The sequence below is a fragment of the Phasianus colchicus genome, chromosome 10 (assembly GCF_987193195.1).
Source record: "Phasianus colchicus chromosome 10, bPhaCol1.hap1.1, whole genome shotgun sequence".
Taxonomy (NCBI): Eukaryota; Metazoa; Chordata; class Aves; order Galliformes; family Phasianidae; genus Phasianus; species Phasianus colchicus.
Window position 1 is genome coordinate 18,306,273 of NC_143445.1, and position 21,539 is coordinate 18,327,811.

At 43.1% G+C, this 21,539-nt stretch overlaps 1 protein-coding gene across 6 annotated transcripts in view; it reads right to left on the reverse strand.

The window, feature by feature from the left end:
• Window positions 1-21,539, reverse strand: part of PLCH1 (phospholipase C eta 1) — a 63,576-nt gene that overhangs the window by 23,523 nt on the left and 18,514 nt on the right. For all 6 annotated transcript variants that reach the window (XM_090147592.1, XM_090147591.1, XM_090147594.1 and 3 more), the window contains exons 3-9: window positions 13,139-13,285; window positions 12,641-12,884; window positions 10,019-10,148; window positions 7,269-7,439; window positions 2,279-2,372; window positions 880-1,083; window positions 469-589 (exon numbers count right to left, since the gene is read on the reverse strand). In XM_090147592.1, the coding sequence (XP_090003718.1) occupies window positions 469-589; window positions 880-1,083; window positions 2,279-2,372; window positions 7,269-7,439; window positions 10,019-10,148; window positions 12,641-12,884; window positions 13,139-13,285 (1,111 nt within the window). The remainder of the gene's footprint in view (window positions 1-468; window positions 590-879; window positions 1,084-2,278; window positions 2,373-7,268; window positions 7,440-10,018; window positions 10,149-12,640; window positions 12,885-13,138; window positions 13,286-21,539) is intronic.

Sequence of the window (21,539 nt, forward strand, 5' to 3'; positions counted from 1 at the left end):
ATAGTATCACAGAAAGCAAATTAGAATTTAAACATTACCTTTCATCTCTGTATTATAAGACAGCTTTACTACATTCCTACTGAAATAAAGCATTTCCTTAGGTAGAGAGCACTACAGCATTGATTTTCAAGGAGAATTTCCCAGGGGAAATGAGTGGGAAGTTTTGCTCAAACAAAGAACCAAGATAATCACTGGATACTGAACAGCCTCAGACTGTTCAAAGAACAACTGAGTTAAAAACACACAAAAGGTCTTCCTAACTTCAGCTGAGCTTTCAAGCTTCACTGACAGTATTGTTCAGGAAGTTGAACATTAAATAGGATGCAGGCAACAAACAGAGAATAGAATCAGCTTTTTAACTCCTCAGAGCGTTTAATGGACTACACATACTTTCTGGTTTTGAATTTTGGCATGAGATTAATTACACAAAACAGACAGGCCTAGCTTCAAAACCAACTCTCCACTTACTCGTTTTTGATGAAGGCATACTTATTGATGGTTTCTGCCACGTCACGGAAGAATATTTTAGAGGTAAGCGTATACCCATGATGCACTACTGGCTCTCCATCTGGACCATCCCAGCAATCCACTGTTAAGACAAAAAAAAGCTTCATGTTAAGAGATGTCCATGATCTTACATTTTCCTGCTAATCTTGCTGATGGAACTCATGTACACAACCATGCAGGTGTCAGAAGTTTCATTCAATCTATTCAATCGACTCTGATTAAGTTTAAATTAACAAGCCACACCTTTATTAAATGAAAATCTTGCAACTGGCTTTATCTGAAATTAAGAAGATAGTAAAGCATCGCTGTTTTAGGTCTGTCACTAAGTGTGCTGAAAATACCTCTCCCAACCAAGTTATACTAAAAACATACCTTCAATACATCGACAACCATCCTGCAGCACTCGTGCATACATCTCCACTCTAGACTGGGACAGGAGCTGGTCTCCTGTCAGGTACGTGTTGTGAGATGAAGCTATGAAGTAGTTACAAAGGGGTTGATCCATATCTTGATGCACTTCACAATGCAATGGATTAAAAACATCACAAGCAGGACTGCGCATGAAGTTGGTGAAACCTTTGAACAAAGAAACAGTTTTTCAAAGACGCCATGCAAACAGTTTGCACTCCAGTAGTTATTTCTTCTATTTATGTTCGTAGTGTTAACTCCTGTCCCCCAGACCAATGAATCACATAGCATAAATTAATCTTCCTGTACCCCATATTTTCACCATATCAGTTCAATTTTTGGGACTTGCCTCTTTCTCTGCAAACTGAGGATGGTGCACAGCATCAATCTACTGATGGTACAAATGCAGGTTATTTTTTATTTTATTTTTAAATCCTGTGGGAGTTCTAGCATCTTTGAGAAGAACATTCCCAAGACCCAAACCTTGTTCACGGACAGTTTTCAAAAAGCTCTGAATTAGAAAATAAAGTATAATGTAGAAAAACACATTCACTACTGCCAAAAAACTCCACACAATCAGCAAGTATTTGCAAACATGGCATTGAGATGAGCCCGTTCAGAATTAACCAATTAACCACCAACAGCAAAAACAGACAGTCGGGTGCAGCCTCCCCACCTTAAGCACTGTGCAGAGGATCTTCCCCACTCCCTACAGAAATCTCCAAGTAAATTATTCTGCTTCATGAAAGCTGCCTTCTGGGCAAATTAACAGACCATAGCATTTAATCTGCTTCATTCCAGTTCAGATTTGGATTTGATACTAAGTTGAATTTTGAATAAATAAATCATCCACAATTGCTTTAGCAAACAAGCATAAGTTACTAAAAGAATACATTAACAAAGCTCAAGGAAAATGCAACTGATCTTCTGTTACTTCACATAAGCATAAATCAATGGACCATACAGTGGAGATTAAGCATAACTCAGTGGACCATACAGTAGAGATTTCAACTATACACAGAGCAGAATGCAAACTTTGCTTTTATTACTTCGTTAGAACATACTGTACTATAAATTACATATTTTGTGTTGTGTTTTAATACACAGCTAACAATAAATTTACATAAGCCTGAGGCATCCAAATTAGTCTGTTATACTGCAACATATTGTAGCCACGGTGCTGGTTGTTGATGCTGCCAGACATAATTCAACCCACCTACTCTTGTCTCTCCTATTTCATTAAAATGCACACCTATGCAGCTGACTGCTATACAGGCTACATGAGAACACTGCTAAAGCCCTTCTATTCCACTAGAATAATAGATCGGGACATAAAATTAATTTAGAAATCAAAAGGCTTTACCTTCAATCCCAAGAACGTTCTGCTCCTTGTTTTCTTCTGATACTTCAAACTTCTGTATGATGTCAAGGCAATATTCTGGCGTCACATTACTCATCTGCACAAAAAAATACAGTGTTGGTACACTTATTTTTCCTACTATGTGACCAGCATGTCAAAATCTACCCTAGACCAGTTTAAAATCTTGTAAAAAGACACCAACTTGAGTTAAATAGGTAGGGAACAGCCAGTAATCCTACTGTAAAAGGACTTGATTTTAGTCAGCGCTCCACCAGCCTGGTGGCTCTTACCTTTTAGGAGAAAAACAGGAATGAGAGGCAGTGGTCACTGCTAAAAGCTGTCTCATTTCAGTTTAAAAGATTGAAGAAAATAGCTGTTAAGCACAATCGACAATAGTTGTACTGGGCAACAGTGCTGCAGTGAGAACTGTTCTTCAGTACAACCTACTTAAACATGCGAAAAGATCTGCAGGGTTTGATTTCATTTTCCAGTATTTTCCACTCCTGTGATTTCATTACTTTCAAGAGACTTCACTCTCTAGGAGAGTAATATACAGGCTCTGAGATAAATAATTAGACTCCAAAACGAAAAACAGCAGTCCTTCTGAAACAAATAGGAGTTTTGTCATCAGCTCCAGCACGTTCCCAGCCGAGGTCCTGACTAATGGGGCCAGAGTAACAGAGATGCTCACATTTCCTCTGAAACTAGAGGAAAGCATTTTCCATCACTCACACCATCTTTTTTCACCCATGTCCCCCCCCTTAAAACTGTATGGATCCAAAGTGAAAACTGAGGTTGGGTGTATTTTATTCCCTCTACTAATTATATCACAGAATGATAATAATGACACCAAACTTTGGCAGCTCATTCATACCACTGTTCTATTTACTGTTTGCACGCTTGGCAAAGTCAGCTCCAACACCCTTCTGCAAATCAATGTGAGGAGCAGTCTGGAAGCAGAGGAACTGTGTGGTCTGGTCCCCTCTCTTACCCAGGGTGAGATCTCTGCTAGCACGACTCCTTCAGGCAGAGGCAGGAGTGAGACTGCTCACACTGCAGATTCTGCAGCCTTCACTCTTTAAAACAGAAAACAGACCCTTTGTGAACCCTGTCCTTACAAATGGACTTCTCTCAGATGGAAAACCAATTCCATTCAATCTGCTCCATCTGTAGTCTCCAACTAATTTGCACTTTCCATTATTTCCTATAGCTCAGTGTTCCCAGCACTGGCATTCAACAGCATGGAAATCTTCCAAGTGCAGGCTGACTCTCTGGATCTGGTCTTCTATAAGGGCCTGATCCTGCCAAGAGTGGAGCTCTCCCTAAGAAATGTGGGGGCCATGACCAACCATATCTCATTGCACCTACAAGGCTACAGCCTAAACATGAAAAATTACCAGAGAAGGGGAAAAAAAACAAGCAACTAGATGTGTCAACATTAGAAACGTAGTAACAGAAGGAAAGCAAGTGAGCAATTCAACACATATGGTAATGCAAGCTGAAAGAAGTATTAATGTGGAGAAAGGTTTTCCAATCTTTCCACCCTTCAGCCTTTCCTTTGCTTTGCCTCATGCCCAGGGAAGCACTGCCCAGCCTTGCCCAAACATTTCATTTATATCTCCTAGCTAAGTCAACATCATGAGACGCCTGCTGGAATTACACAGGATAATGGAAATGAGAACAATTTGATAGAGAAAATAACTGATTATCCCAGCTCAAGTAGACGTTGCTGTTTGAGTGCAAGCACCATTCAGAGCAGCCCTTCTTCAGCAGAGGCTGACTAGAATTAATGTTTTCATTATCCCACACCACTCCTTGACAGGCAAGCAGCGCAGTACTCGTGTGCTCTAAGAATGAAAATGTCTAATCTAGTCCAAAGCAGCATCTGTTAAGGAAAAGTTCACTGATTTGTGCTTTTTAAGTGTAGTTTGAGAGATTGAGACTTAGGAAACTAATATAAATTTTATTTTCATTACATTTTACATTCTTTCACTAGAAATAATGTCAAATTAGTAGTGAACATCACTGATGTGTACTTAGATGCAAGGACTACTGAAGATGTTCCCCTCCAGAAGCAGCAGAGCACTTCAACGCTGAGCAGTGAGAGACCCCTCTCCTGTAAAGGCCCACAAGCTAAGAACAGGAATCACCCTCATGGGAAATGAAATAAAAAAACATGAAGTAGAAGAATAGTTAGAAAACAAAGAAAGTAGAAATTAAAGAAGTGTAATGCTGGTGACAGGTGCACCCAGATAGGATGCCAATCCATGAGCCTGCGTCAGACTGGAAGTTTAGCCTCCAGTTGTTAATAGTTAATTATTCTTTAAGAAAATCAAAATGTATTTCATGAAAGCAAATCTCTACATCAACATCTTACACTGAGATTGGAAGAAAAGTGTCATGACATACGGAGCTATCACATCAATCAATATACTTGTTATCCCTTTGTATAAGCACAAGAAGTGGGATAGGGCACAGCATACAGCAAGCAGTAAACTCTCCTGGAGCATGCAGAGAACGTTGCTGGAGGCAGGATCTCAGCAGGCGGCCGTTTTCCCAGCACAGATGTGAGGTATAGTGCAAAGTAACTGACCTATAGGAAAGCAGCAGGTGGTGAGCAGGCATGCAGGATACTCCCTTCTTCCAGTCTTACTCTTACAGAACCAGAACCAAACGCTTCAGGTTTGCAACACCAAAGTGCATAACTTCATTAAATAATCATCAAGAGCAGCAAAGAGGTCTCTGCTGACTGTGAAAGAAAAGCACTCAGTGTGACATGAATACAGCAGCAAGGAGGGAAGGCCAGACAGCAGCCTCAGGCTGAGAGTCTGCATACAGGACAGCATCATTAGGGGGCCCGAATCAATGGGGCAGAATGAGACCAGTCCCTGTATTGGGCAGGTCCAGAGTGGCCAGCCACCACAAAGCTGTTCTTCAACAGGGAAGACAGTGCATGCAGAGCTTATTTTGTCAAGAACTTAAAGCCAAGTATGAGATGCCATCAGTCAAAAGCCCCTGGAGACCTTGCCACAGAAGTGATCTGTCATTTAGCAGGGGAGCAGCTTCCAAGCACATACTGATTTATCAGGAAAGGGCACTCCCAGTGGGACAGCAATCAGACATGCAGATATGACTGCACATCCAGGGATGTTCCTCCCTCACAGCCACTCATGGTTAAGAGGACTGCAGTACCTTCCAGGAAACCAGCTTATTTTTTGCCTGTTTTCTGCTTCTCTGACATTTGAAGCCATAAAATTGCAATTTCAATGAGCTGAGTTTAACTGCAATTAAGTGGAAGTAATCTGTTTCACAAGCTCTTGGGTAAGGGCAACAGGGAATTCTAAAAAAAAAAAAAAAAAAAAAAGCCAAGCCAACAGCTTAGCAAATTAACAAAAAAGCCCAAACCCTTTTATTCCATCCTCATATTCAAAAGCCTTGCCAAACGAGTAGCAGATGGAGTTGGACAGGCTGCCCACAGATTGCCAAGCAGCTAGGCAAGAGCAAAAGGTAGATGAGGTTTGGTTGAAGGCACTTCAGTGCTGCGTTATGATTTGAACCACCACCAGCTTTTGAAGGCAATCTTGCCTCACCTGAGATCATTGATATCATATCTGTGTTCTGAAAACACAAGTGTAAATTTGCTTTAACATTTAATACTAGGAAGTGAGAAGACAAGGAAAGAGGCAAAGAAAGTGCAAGGTGTTGCTGAAGAACATTGCCTAGAGATTCATCTCAGGAAGTCATGCTTCTCCTTATTGCAGGGGAGAGGGGGAAGGAAGAAGTGTTGAGAGCTTACAGCTCATAGCTCATTCTGCACTTAGGATTTTGAATAGTGTGCAGACAGAGGATGGGTGCAGTATTCCAGACTTGACAGTCAATTTGCTTTTTCTGCTGCATCAGTACTTTCACGATGTCCTCACGCACTCACAGGTCTCTCTCTCTGCTCTAGGTCTCCCTCCCAGTGCCTTCTTCTACCACTGTTCTTTAGCAGCTCCTAAGCTCTTCAGCAGCTCCATGCATCTTCTTGGGAGCATTTGTTTCCCATTGGTTGTCTTTGTTAATGGCGCCCCACTGAAGGGCACCCAGGCAGAAGACAGTGATTAAAAAAAAAAAAGGAAACAAAAGGAGGTAGTGGTGAGCCGAGAAGACTTGGGACAGAGCATAAAGGGGGAAGATCCAAATGCACTGTGCTTTGAAGCTGCAATTGGCAGAATCACCAGGACCAGACTGCTTGTAAGAAAACTTCTGTGTTGAGGCTGCCAACGTGAGATCAGTGATAGAACAACGTTCCGTATTTCAGGGGAGCCTTCCCCTTTCAAGGGAAGAACTGAGGAGTTGTATATGCCATAGAATTGTCCTAAGAGTCAGCAGGGGAAAAAAAAAAAAAAAAAAAAATCAAGCAACAAAAAAGCAGAGAATTTTGATAATTTCCTGGTAGGGATAACTCAGATAAAGCAGTAATTACAGGCAGGATCCCAGAATGGCACAAGACACCATCCTGTGATTGCAGGTAACACACAGCATCTGTACTCCTGAAGCACAAGTAGGTTGGGGGTGTTAACACAGAGGTTGTTTTGGAACAATATTCTCTGTGTGGATCCAAGGGGTGGGCAAACAACACAGGACCAACTGCCAGAAGTAAACATGAGTGCTAGTGTTCCTCACTGTCTAGCATAGCAGTTTTCTCCAAGAGTTCCACAGACAACTTTCATAGTTCAATTTCTTCCCAGGTAGGCAGGAAAACCTCCACTGGATCACCACATTTAGGCATGGCTAAAGATTTCTTCCAGATGTTGCCCTTCCTCTACCACATTATATCCAAGAAAAGCTCAGATTGTTTCTAGAAGCATTTAGATCTATTGTTAAACAAAAAAGAAAACCAATATTTGTTCTTTCCCAAGTGCTCCATTCTAAAGTTTTTTCACACCACTTTTTCCCTATACTTGAGTTGATGTATATGCACGTAGATATGTATGGATATATATTTCCATACCTTTTGTTCCACCTTCAGAAATTGAGCAAGTTCTTCAACAGTGAGGTGATCTTTCTTGTCGCTGTAGCTTAGGAGCAGTAAGTAGAGGTCTCGACGCAAGGACATCATCTTGTAAAACACTGAAAATTCTTCAAAATTTAGAGTTCCCTGGTTTTCATCTGTGTCAGCTTCCTAAGAGGTAAAGACACTCAGATAAGCATGTTGGATGCAGGTGAATTCAAGGGATGAAGCAGAACCAGATTTATATATAAGAACAAAAATTTAAAGAATTCTAATCTGCAGGCTCAAATCCTAATACACATAGGCTAAAATAACAGCAAAATGATAATACTGTCTATTGGATTTTTTTTTGTGAAAACAGTACTACTGTGGATCCATACAAAGGTCCCAGTTCCATCTTCAGTTTTGAACTCGTTCCCATGTAAAGCAGCACACCCTGGGCTTTTTTTCTGATCTATTGCCCTCCTTTATGTCCTGCAGTTATCCTGGATTATAACATAGCAAGGAACATTGTAATTTCACCCTTTGGCTTCCTCTAACAGAGTCTGACATTTAAAAACATTCAGAACAAGGCCACAGTCTTAAATTAATGGTAATTCAAACTGCAGCACTCTGATCCCCCTGTCAGCTCTCTGCAGGGGGTCCAAGACTGCAGCAGCAGTAAGACTGCACACCAAAATATAACCCCAGCAGCCCCAGTCTTGATTACAGTTTTTGTTTATCCTCAGAGGTAGGAAGACAAGAAAACAGTACTTAACGTATGTTAATACAAGCTTTTCACTGTGAACATCTGCCTAAGAGGATTGCTTTGGATTTTCAAAGCAAAGAATATATTCTGGGGGACTGCTGTCAAACATTATCTAGGTCTCCACAATAACCAAACTTCAGGAAAGCTGCAACTCTTGTTGAGTTTGAGAGTGTAAGCAGATGACAAAATGAAATGAAAGTGTAGCAATGTGTTAATGTTCCTACAAATAATACCTTTTATTCATAGATGTAACACAACGCTTTCTCTCTCATTATAATAAACCCCCTTGTTGTCCTCAAAGTAGAGTTAAAAAGGCACGGTTTGCTCCTGTGCAAGTCAGAATGCCTTCTCTGCAGTCCTCTTAACATCGACTTGTTTGGGCCTGATGGCTTGTCTCTGCATGGTTCTCCAAACAGAAATCCCTCTCCAGAAGGAGAGTAAGCACCTCCATCTCGTTATCATTTCTTCCTTCTGAAGAAAGCTCTTCCAGTTCATGCCCAACCTCCTTCTGGAGCAAAGGACCCATCTAATAGCAGATGCAATGAGCAGGCCCTGGTCTGCTTTACATTCCAAGGATGACATTTTACTTTCCCTTCACAGAAGCTGTTTCATTCGTATTCAAGCCTGCTCTAGGACGGGAAGCACTGTTTACACCACTGACTCCCACCAAGTACAACCAACCAAAACCAAAGCAGCAGCCCCACACTCTGGTCAGTGCAGGACAGACCTATTCTGCTTTGTGAGCCCAGCCACCCCTGTGGAGCCAGAGATGCTCCCCTAGACAGAGAGCTGCTGGTGCTCGCCCCAAAGCTCTAACACTGAGTCTCACAAACAGCATCAACTGCAGCTGACCAAGTGCAAGAGCCATGCAGGACAGCTAGATATAGGGGTGAGGATTTGTCCCAGAGTTGCTTTGCCCTTCCCTACTGATTCCCTGATGGTTGTCAGCAATTGCCTTACTTCATTCCTTAGCACTTTAAAAATCCAGAGCAAACTAATTGCTTCTTTCCTATTAGCACATAGCTTCCCAATGGTCTGCTTCTCCTGGAGCAGCCAGCATTATCTTTAAAAACTAAGGAACTCAAGGAGCTGCATTTCATCACACTTTGCTAGTGCTACTGTCACCTGAGCTTTAAATTCAGATCACAATAAGTAAGCCAAGAAGAAATTCATTCCCAGCTATCTGGTGTTGACTGTGATTTAAAATCATGATTTCTGACCTCCCCACACCTAAAGCAATGTTTATTGTTTGTGAGAACAAACACAATCCAAGTTCACCTCTGCATCACAACTCTACCAATCTCAACACTTCCCAAACCCTTACAGAGTGACCTATGCTCCATGAGATGCATCTCTAATGCTGACTGTATGCCAGACAACCAACACACTTTTGACCACACAGGATTCTCCAACCTCCCCATGTCTTATAGTAAACTGGATTCTAGGTAGTACTGTTTTTGAAGTTAAAAAAATTTATTTGGCTCTCCATTACGCCTTGGATTGTCTTTCCTTTCCTACAGTGTAAACAAATGGGCTGGTGGAAAACAGTAACTGTTTTCACACAATAGACATAAAAAATTGATTCTGGCTAAGAGAGGAATTTTTAAAAGACTGTAATTACTTTCATAAAGCCAGTTTCTATTAAATATTTTTCCATAAAGGAAATGAAAAAAAGTTTTCAATAGAACAACCTTATTGCCTATCAATGCCAGCATAGAATAATTCAGTTTATAGCAATGAAAACAACAATGCATCTAAAAAAGTACTATTAATGAATACTCTTCTATGAAGCATTAATGAATTCTCTTCTATGTAGCTTGCTCTGTTAAACCAGCATCCTGATGCATCTTTGTCCATAAAATGCCATGACTTAGGAAAAATGTGTGAGATGTTGGAATGAAGGACACTTATGTCCAAACTTCCCCGTTCTGGATATGTCCAGAAACACACTGTAACCAGCACTGTCTCACCCCAATAACAGCGGGTGTCAGAGGTCACCAACCTGGAACATCTGGCGCACCTTCCTGCGGGGCAGGTTAACATTGAGCTTATGCATCAGCTGGTGGATCTCTTCAATGTTCAGCAGGCCATCTCCATTCTTGTCAGCTTCCTCAAAGGTTTGTTTCACCCAGCTGCAAACATGTCAAGGAAAGGTACGAGAGGGTGATCTCCCCTTGGAAGAGGGAAGCAGAGCAGTTGGGCAGGTAAGGGACAAGACTCAAACTCAGGGGCATAGGAGTTCCCCAGCTCCTTAAATTCTGCTAGGGAAAAGAACTGAGCATTATTCAATCCAGCTGTCACAAATGTGTCTTTCAAGTCAGAGCCTCTGAGCAAAACAGGTGAATCAAAATATCCCACCATCTGTGTTAGAGATGTTGGGGTACACCATGAAAAACTCATTGCTGGCAGAGATCTGATGCTATCTACATGGTACTGCCTGTGCTGATGCCAGACCAAACTTTTTTTTTTTTTTTTTAAACTATTGTACGTTTTCTGGTACAGCTTGCTATTGCACCATCTAGCTGGTAGAACCAAGATTGATATAAGCAGAGTTAATATCTCAGGGCAACTGGTTTCATGACTCACAGGATGCAAGCCCAACAGCCATCTGTATACCAGAGATGACATTAATCCAATGCAAAGGGCTGGAATAAAGACAACCCAACCAAGTCAGGCAAAGACACTATTACAAGCCAGAGGTTAATGAGAGCCTCAGTAACAATTAACTACTCTTGATTTTCCATGTTCTTTCCTCTTAGACTATCATACATTTATTTCATCTGTATATTTAGTCATTCTTTCATCTCTGTAGAACTTCTTTGACTGCTGCTTTCTCTCCACTATTTCTACCCTCACGTTTTTGTCACATGTCCCATAGAGCAGCAAGTCTATGACATAACAATTTTTGCAGAGAAAATGGACAGCAATTATACATTTAGGACGAAGTGACATCAAAGCCAGCAGCTGTCAAGATCAGAAAGCAGGACTTGATTCTTTACACTGCATATAGCTCATGTCTACAATGACATTTCCTGGGATGTTCTGAAGGATGTTCTGAAGGTTTGTGTGTGTTTGAACCAATTTTCATCCTTAACCTTGCTATGGACAGCAGTTTCATTTAAATACTTAAAACTGGTACCAGTTTATGACAATTATTTCCAACTAGGTTCATAATACTTGCCACTTCACTCTCATATTTCTGACATTAGCTTCTCCTCTAAGGATGTACTCAGCACAGTTTTCAAGTACTGCTACACTTGCTCTGACATTTTTATGCACTTCCCTTATTCTTGCTTGAACTTCTCCGCTTTTTAAGCAGTAACTTTTAGCCCCTTTTTGAGCATAACTCCCTCAGCAGCTTTTGCTAAGTTCTTGCTCTAACTGGAAGTGTAACATGGTCGTTTGTGTGCTGTCTCCAAGCTGCCGCATTTATAACACAGACAAGGTTTGAAGGGATGTTTCACCAGCAGAGAACATACAGCAGATACGTGCAGCTCAGAGAAGCCATGGATAAATATAGCAAGCTGAGTATGCGTGCAACAGAGCATGCAATATATCCCTCAAATGGATCTGTGCATCCGAATTAACCACTGAAAGTATAAACTTAAAACATCTACTGTGTCTGTTATCCAGAAGGAATATTTACAAATAATCATTGCAATCTTCTGTGAGGCAAAAAAGAGACAGATAACAATTATTATCAAGATAAAGTGCTGATTTTGTATTTTTAGAGAGAAGAGCATTCTTTGTATTTAACATGCTAGTCTGCTCTCCTACAAAAGCAAACATATCAAGAAAATACTCAGGGAACATAATCTTTGCAAGAAGTTCATTTGATTTACTACAAAAATACTTAAGGAGCCCTAAAGATTTATGCTTCTGACAAACACTGGAGGCTGCAATGCAGGCACAGATATCTGACACACATCACATAAGAGAAACGGAGGGCCACAAGTTACTGGTCATTTTACCAAAGGACTGAAAAAGTTTAGAGTTTCAACTGGGCAAAGGCTAAGAAATTAAAGTTTTCAACCAGTAAATAACTTGAAAACAATGCCTTCTAGTAAACCTTGTAATTTGAAGCAGGAGAATAAAGAAAACAGCTGAGCAAACAGAAGATGACATAAATCCTTCCATGACAGACATCTCAGGACACAGAAGCTTTACCAAGTGGTCAGTAGCACAGCAGCCCTCTGACCAGGCAGGCTGCATATACTTGCACACGAAAAACACTTAAGAAAAACATGGAAAAAGAACAGCTACAGAGGAGTAACACTATTGCTGAACTGCTCTGGAGGCCCGATCAAACTATCCTCTATAGTCATGCTGGGGTTAGTATTCACTGAGATAACTATAAACGTGTGTTCCAACACTCTGGCAGGGATTTCACTAACAAAATGCAGGACTGCCCACTGACTTCAATGGAGTTTCATCCAGTCCCTAACGCACAGTTAATGTTTTATTGCACACATGTGCATCCATGTCACACTTATCTAACATTTCCATCTCAATCAGTGGCAAAATTTTTGGTTGAGTTGGCAGGAGGTGAAAGAACACCCTATACCTAATTCACTAAAAAACAGGTAAGAAATACTGTGCTGTGCTCAGGTTTGTAAGAGGATACTGATCGTGAGTTCTCTGCCGCTTAGCGAGCGAGTCTTCATCACTTATCCCAGCCATCAAATATTTCAGTCCTGTGATCCAGGTGCGAGCTTCCTCCGGGTTAGAGGTAATCAGATCCAGTGACTCCAGGTGGTTGCCATGGTAAATGGTAAAGCAACAGCTCGGGTCAAAGTTCCCCTCTGCATGGCGGTGGAAGATTTCAGACTGACGGCCTTCGGTCACTTTGTAAATAGAATCGATGACAACTGTGGGGAAAAGAGAAATCACAAACTGATACACTTCTACAGCCATCTGAGCACACTCTGCTTTTCAACAACTCTGAATTATTCAGGTTAGGAGTCATTAAGCATTTTTTAACATTAGATTGTAATAGGGGATCACCTTAAAATAAGTGAAGAGCATTTATGCAATTGATCCAAAACATATTACTCACTGCCCCATCTGTAACCCACACTTTAATACTCAACTTCCCAGGAAATTAAAAGGATTATGGATTTACTTTTTGCCTTTTCACTTTTTCTGGACGGTCTCCATCGGATGCAGGTCCTGTGCTCATCCAGGTAGAAGAGACGAACCAGCCCTTTGGTTCCACTCTTCAGCTTAACCATCTGAGTCCCAGACTGCATAACACTCATGCATCTTTCAACTGTGAAGCAGAACAGAGCAAGTTCAACAGAACAGCCATCTATTTCCACCAATAAAATGACATAGCGACTTCCAAACTTCTACTAGACATAAAATATTTGTCTTTCACCTTCAGTGTCAGGAAATGCAAGAGATACACTATTTCTTCTTCACAAGTTCTCCTTGTAAGAAAATAGAACACATCTGTAAGAACACCTTCACAGAAGTCAAAGAAAATCAAGTATTGAAAGGAAATATTTTATAGTTGTTCTATGCTTACTTCTTTCAAATATATATACATATATATTTAAATTGCTAGACTTGGTGCTGTAATTTTAAAAGCCAGCACTCCATCAATTTTGAATGGCAAGACCATCATTCAGTCCTCATTCCTTTGTGCTCAGTAATCCTTTAGCTTCGATCCTGTGATTCTGACACAGTTTGAACTGTTAATGGAATTTTAAACACACAGTCCCACTCCATTGCCACACACACAATTACAGCCTTCCTCTCCTGCTACCAAATTTCAAGCGCACACTGCAATAGCTTCTTTTTATCTACCCATCCCATCTGGGATGATAGGTTTTTTTCCTCCTTGTTTTGACTGCAGTAGACCCATCTCCATTTCATCTCACCTCTTCCCTCCCACGCTTCTCCACGCACTAAGATCAAGATAACGTTCTGCCTTGATCTCAGTGCACAGCCACGTTCTTAAATTACTTTCCTGTTTCTATCTGTCTGCAGCCTCTCCTCTCTTGGTATCACTCCAAAATCACCACCTGCTGATCTGCTTACACCCTGGCTGGCTCCCAGACACTGCCCAGCTCTGCCTTTACTCCTCATCATCATCTTCCTCCTAGACCACAGCAAAGACCCTCACAGCCTTTTGCTCCCTGGGTGAGCCAGAACCAACAGATGGGTGGACTGGGCAGTGCTTTCAGACGAACCAGAAAATCCACAGACAAACCAGTGGAAATCAAGGCAGAAACAGGTGCCATTGTCACTGAAGGGTACCCAAAGTGACCCATCGTGGCTTTGACTCGAAGCTACCCACAGGTGCACAGAGCAGCAGGCAGCTATGGCTCCAAACAGCACGGGATGGAGGAGCAGCCTCAAAGAAGGAAGAGTGACTGAAGCAGCAATCTCTGAGACTTACTGCACACACAAGGAGTGAGCCTTCCTTTCTGAACAAGTTCACTGCAAACCTGCCTCGAATTCACCTTAATGAAATCGTCCTCCATAAAAGAAGATGGTGAGTGTGTGGATATGGAAACCTGAACCGCTACATTAACCTGGCAGGCAGGCTGCATGCAGTATTTCACTGCTGGAGTGTTCTATTACAAGGTTTTGGCTTAGAGGTTTAGCAACAAGCTACTCAACACAGAAAATCTGCTTCTTTGTACCTAAGCCTATCAGTTACTAATAAGCCTTAAAGAGAAGTAATTCTCACTTAAGTCTTCCTATTAGCATTAGCTCACCTGTGAGGAAAACAGCTATGTCACTGAGCTGTTGGACCACTAACAAAAGGCAGCAGAGAGCTTTTCCTTCATGTAAGAAAAGCAGATGGACCACAGTCAGATAACTGCAACAGACAACAACTGTACAATTTATTTATCACTGTTTTAATCACCCAAATATTACTCTATCACATTGATAAAATAGATGCATTTCACAGATACGTTTTTAGATACACTTCCGAATCAAATTTATATGAAAGATTTTAGAGCACTTCTTCACAAATACAGAAGAAGGGAAGAAATCCTTTCCACCAAGCTCTCTGCATTCTCCATTTCTCAAATGCCATCTGCAGTAAGCACCAAGTCTCTGCTTGCACTTCCCCAGTTTTCAGAACATACCACCCAAATGAAAACACTTAATAAGAACAGTGGACAATTAAGAAAGTTCACTGCATCATCCCTATGTCAAACATGTTAACAGAAGGAATGCACTTCAAAGAAAGGCTTATAAGCAGCCTAAGTGCTACACATCCAACTTCAGGAGGTTGTTTCCTTTTTCTCTCTAACTTACAAGCTACACCATCCTCTCTTTTCAGTTAGTTATGAAACAAACACACCAAGAAAGGTCTTCCAAGCCTATTTGCAGCACGCTGATTTCAGACTCCAGCCAGACACACAGCTGAGATGGGCCCCATGTATTTTCAGATAAAGCAATGACCATCACTCTTAGCAATACACACGCCTCATTGCCGGGAGCTGCTCTGCTCCTTCATTGAGCACTAGGCTGAATGCTGACCCACGGGTGCCAGCTGCACCATTTCTGCCACATCCATGCTGTTCAGCATCTGGCAGAGCCCCGCTGCCAGAAAGGCAGGCATCCAAGCCTGCCAGTCCAGATGTTACCTGAGATCTCACCTGTTCAGGGAATGCAACGTGTTCCACCTGACACGCTGCCCAACAGACCTCACTTATGCCAGGGATACTAAGTTGGAGCTCTAATCCATAACCATGTGCTGCCAGGTGTGTAACTTTACCCCACGCCTGCACAGGGATGATGCCACCTACCTGAGCAAAGAAAGCTGCAAGTCCCACACTTTTCACTGTGGGTCCGTGCAGGAGGTTGCACAACACACACCATTCCAACCAAGCATGCTGCATGCATGTTGATGTTTCCTCAGGCAGCTGAGCAGGATCCCACCTGCACCTCCTCCTGCAGGCAGCTCCAGGCAGCCGTCTGACAGCACACACTGCTCTCTGAACAGGAGCCACTGGATCCATCAGGGGACAGCCAACAAAACCACTCTGCTTACACAGAGCAGGCTGTGTGGCTGCTGTGTGCAAACAGCCCGTGTGCTCACAGGAAAGCCTCGGAAATTAACACAGTGGGCCTTAATAAAGCCAACACAGTAAGATGCAAATATACTTAATAGCTTTAGGAACAACATCCTACAACTGAGCTGTAAGATTACTTCACTTAAGTTGCAAAGAAAAATAAGAGAAAGATGAACGTTATGGCTTCTCTCTCCTGCTGTCCACATACACAAAAACAACACAAAGTAGATCTTATTTCTCCCCATTGTACTACTACGTATTATCAAATTAATATTTAGAAATGCAACTGAAAGAGAAAAGGTTCCATCTTGCTTTTATGGACTTAATGGTACAGTCATCTGACAAAATAAAGAGATTAAATAAGGCATAAAGAGTATTACCAAACAGACAATGAGAAGTGTAATTACTAAAGAGGATATAAATGGTATTTCTAAGTTATATGCAGTCTGCATTAAGCCAACATTAAGCTTGAGGAGATGAAATAAAACCATAAACCCATAAAACGCAGAAGTTATTTTCAATTGGAACATCAGCTCCTCCCTCTGCACTCTGGCATTCCCCAGCTGTGTGAGATATTTCTGGTCCAGCTATGCATCTTGCAAATAGACAGCTTGTTTCTCTGCTCATTGAGGAGTGACAGCAGACACTGTAGCAGCAGGAGCACTGCACAGCACTGCCAGGCTCCTGGGGCCACCTCCTGCAATCCTCAAAGCAGGGGCACATCCTGCATGTCACCTCCACAGCTGCACTGCTGCAGCCATCAAGGTGTGCTCCTACCCCCAGGCTCTGCCTGGAGCACAGCTACGGTGATACACAGCCACCTTCCAAAGCAATGGGGAAAAAAAAAAAAAATAAAGAGTACTCCCACCTCAGACCAGAGAACAGTATGCAGTTGTGTCAGCGAGATCCAAGCAGTAAAGACATTCTGGATGAAACCACAGAAGCTCTATCTGAGCTCTCATCATCCCACTTTGCAGCCACCTCTTGCTGTAAGTTGGCCATGGCACTAACGCTGCTGGGACTCGCAGGCTCCCCACACCCACTGGGGAGCACACTTCATCCAAGTCCCATACAGCCACAGTGACATCTGCAACCCTGCGCAGCTTCCCTCTATCATCATCATGCTGCTGATGGCTGGGTTGTTGTTACATAACGAAGCACAGGATAACGAAGAGGGCAGAGCAAGCAATCTGCCTCCAGCCTGGAGCACTTCTAATAACCACATCTCATATTGGACACAGGATTTTAATTTGCTTTATGGTAACTCCCCCAGCTCCTTGCGTAACTTTAAGCTTCTTACGGTGGTTTTAATCATCATCTCAGAGCAAAGTGCTGACATGAGATGGACGACCTCTCGCACCTCTGAAGCCATCCTCAGTCTGCGTTCTGCAATGCAGAAAATGCCTTGCTGGGACAGCACCGCACTTACAGGGCCTGTGATCCCCTTTTTGAGATCTACAGCTCAGCACTGAAACTGGAATCTGAGAGCACAGCCCCCAGACACAATGCATAATGCATGGTTTCCATCTCTGCGCAGGGATACCTTTCCTCTGCCAGCACAGCGGACTTCTCACTGTTATCTTCAAGAAATCGGCCCAGGTTTCATTCCACCAGCACTGGGACAAGTAGCCAGTAAGAAACTCTTGGGCAGGGGCAGCTGTGCTGTTGTGTGACCCTGAAGTCCGGGGCAGTCCCAGGGCTCCAGGACATCAGCTCCAGTCTCTTCATGAAGCGAGAGCCCAGACAGGGCACCAGTGCCAACAGGGAGCCCAGGGAGTGGCAGAACAACAGGTCACAGTGGCTGCTGAAATACAGGGTCTCCTTCAGAAACAGATTCCAGAGTTGCTCAGTTTGAGAGCTCTGATGCTTCTGCTGCACAGGATGGCTGAGGACCACTGAATTTCCTATTAAAAGAGAGGAACTGCTCCTTTATTAACAGCGAAAGGTGCAACCACTTAACCACATAGATGGCCAACTGCCAAAATACATTATCACATCATTAGAGTGAACAAGAAGCACAGACTTGAGCAAACATAGTTAACAGGCTCTCACATCCTAATCCTCCTCATAGCACGAGGATCCCTAGGCATGGAAATTGATTGCAACGCTGCAGAGTAAGGAGCAGCAGTAGCAACAGGCAGGAAGAAAGGGAGAACAGCTTGCACTGCACCAGCCACACATCACAGCAACCCACGGCACCTCCACTGATGGCAGCCCCGTGGGGGGAATGCACCGCAGGGCACAGGAGGGAGGGAGGGGCTGGAAGAGGGACCCAGTGCATGGCAGCTGCACTGCTTCCTTCTGACTGCCAGACCAACCTGCAGCTGGGGCTCCAGCAGAGAGTAGGAGAGGGGAAAGCAGAGCACAACTGGAGGTGGAGTTAATTGACCTCTAAATCAATAAATGAAGGCTGCAGTTCAACAGATGATATGAATTAGTTTATCCACAATTCATAGAAACAGTCATTTTCCTAAAGAAACATACTTCTCTATTCCATTCTCAAACTGCCTCGGTGTAAGTCACCAACGATGAGTACTCTGTGGTCAAACAGTGAATTGACAGTCTCAAGTACTGAAGTAATTTTATTACTGAAATAAATGCTTTGTGCATTTGGGTTTCATGCAAATTGTTGTTCTTATGGGCAGCACGTGAAAATGTCTCCAAACAAGTGTCAGTCACACTGCTGAGCGTAACAAGCACCTGGCTGCCAAGAGGCACAAGCTGCTGTGAGGCTTCCCATCACCGATATCATCAAAAAAAGCAACTTGTGGTTTCCTGTAATTTCTGAGGCACACACACCAGCACACAATGCTGCCAGCGTCCTAACAAGCTGACATCGAAGACACAAGCTTCTTAAATGACTACTTCAAGATTTGGGACGTATGCAGAGAGAGAGAAACACACACATTTCCTCCTGCGGGAAGAAGCCTGTGTTGTTAGAAGCTGGGCCAATCTGCCTCTGCGAGCTCTTTCACCAGGTTCACCTGGCTTACCTGGGTGCTGCCTTCCACAACGAGGACACCATAAGCACTGATCCCAGCGCAGCACGCAGCCATTTTGATCTTCATGGAACAGCAAAATGGTCACTTCAACAGTCCTCCATCTAGCCACAGTTTGAGGAGAGCACCTCGATTCTGTTATGCACTACGTGCTCTGTACATTTACTGAATGAGGAGTGTACGTAATTGATAAGAATAAATGAATGCTAAACATTCTGCAGGCACATAATTTAGTTGCCAACTGGTCTACCAAGTCCCTGATCTGCAAAACCCATGGGAAGGCTCCCAAGGAGATGAGCAGTGTTCAGACCTGGCAATTCCTGATGCAGTCACACTGTGGCTGCACTTATCTCAGTGCCAACACCCAGTGTGTTAAAGCTTTCAGAGCTGCCACATGCCCATACTAATCTATTGCAAGTGCATACAGTGCTGCAATAGATTTAAGCTATTGTTGATATTAAGCATCTAGAAGACCAAGCTCTTCACAGCAGGAGGCTGATGCCTTCAATAGTAGTCAGAACAGCACGTTCCTCATCTAGAGCTAATGACCCTATATATCACTCACTAGGCTAGGGTCTATACTTAATACCTAATTTATAGGCACCTGGGTAGATTCAAAGATACAGGCATCCCAAGAAGCCCTGGCAATGGCCTTACAAAAGGCTGCTGCCACAGCCAGCAGACAAAGCTCAATGCAGCTGGCTGCTGCTGCTTTACAGCCTCCAGTTCCATTGGAGCAGGAACAGACAGACAGAAGCTCTGCTGGTCAGGCAGGGACCAAGACTGGTCCCCAATTCCATACCTCCTCCTTGCACCTCCTCCCATCCCATCCCAATCCCTACTCACTAACTCACATCCCAAAGGCACAAACTTACGACCGAGCCGCGGGCAGGCGGGGAGCAGCATCCTCCTGCAGCCACTCATGGCCAGGCCCTGGGCAGGCTCTGCAGCAAGGGGATGGCCGTGGCACCATAGTGTGCCAGCGCTGCCATACCAGCACCCTTAAGTGTGTTCAGCGCCGCGGGTGCGACTGGTATCGTGAGTGCAATCTCATACCTGCCTGACAGCAGGCCAAGTGCTCACCTCCTCCCACCCTTCACGAGTGCAAATGGGTTCATGCCTACAAAACATGACCTCCAAAGAGGGAAAGCAATAGCGTGTCTGGTTTTGCAACACACAACCATGCTCCCCTTCCTTTCTGTGAAGGCTTCGTGCTCCTGCTTCCATCAGCCAAAAACTGTTTTCATAAAATTTCGCAATGGGAACAACCCAGCATAAACACACCACAAAGCAGGATAACTCCTAGAGGTCTGCAGAACAGGATGCCCACATGCTGACACCGTTCCTGCTCCAGTCCCATCCATGCCACAAACCTGCAGTGCCCGAGCTGTGGGACAGTGCCTCGGTGCCCCTAGTCCTGGGCTGCCATCACCCAGCAAAGCAACCGACCAAGGAGCAGTAACAACCACATGGGTGGCAGCTGCTGCTATTGTTTGTTTGTTTGTCTGTCCTGTTTGTCTGCAGGAAAAGGACTAGAAAATGCCTTCAGACCGGAGCTCACTAGCAGCTGAACACTTGGCATGAAATGCGTTTATACATACAGAACATTTACACCAGCTTCAGAAGTTAAACCTGATGCTTTTCTTCTAGGATCGCTCCAAAAACACCCTTCCAATAAGCTTTCTCTGGTCAATTATTCATTGGGACCTATCCATTACCTGCTGTGTCTCAGTAAACAGATGGAGTAACACCTGCTCTCCTTTCCCTTACTATGTGCATCAAAACTTAATGCAGAGCTGCATGTAACAGAAACCTCCAAAACACGAATGCAGCAAAGCACCCCAACAGACAGAGCTGTGCCCCGTAGGATGCGCAAGAAACTGACAGCTGCTTAAAGCAGCCTCAGTTTCTTATAGAACAGTAAGAATAGGGGTTTGGTTTTGTTTTTCCAAAATTAAGGATAGAATACCCAATTTTGAGAAGCTTTCTCTTTAGTAAACATCTTCAAAAAAAATTCTTACACATAACCCAACATCAGTAATGATACAAATACAATAATACAAAAATAAACTTGGGCTATCTTCATTTCTCCCTCCCCCTATGGCCTTTACTCTATAGCCATTTAGAGGCTTAAAGTAATTACTACTTTCTACCCAGCTCCAACTAAACATCCAATTTTGTTCAATCTACCCGAGGTACCTTCCTTTCTGTATCAGTCCCCTACAAGTCTCAAGAAGATCTCTCATCCACTGCTCTCTGATCAGAGCTTTACATATTATTTACATGTCTGCTTGTATTCTATTTATAAGTGTTACTAGAAAAACCAGATACCCATTCCTATGGAAAACTATGCTGTGGCAGAACGACCAATAGATCAAGAGGTCCAGAGTGTTTTTAAAGACAAATACATTTGTAATAATTTAAGATAAAACATAGCCCTGTTTTGTCCATACCACAGGAACAGTACATAATATCCATATGTTTACCT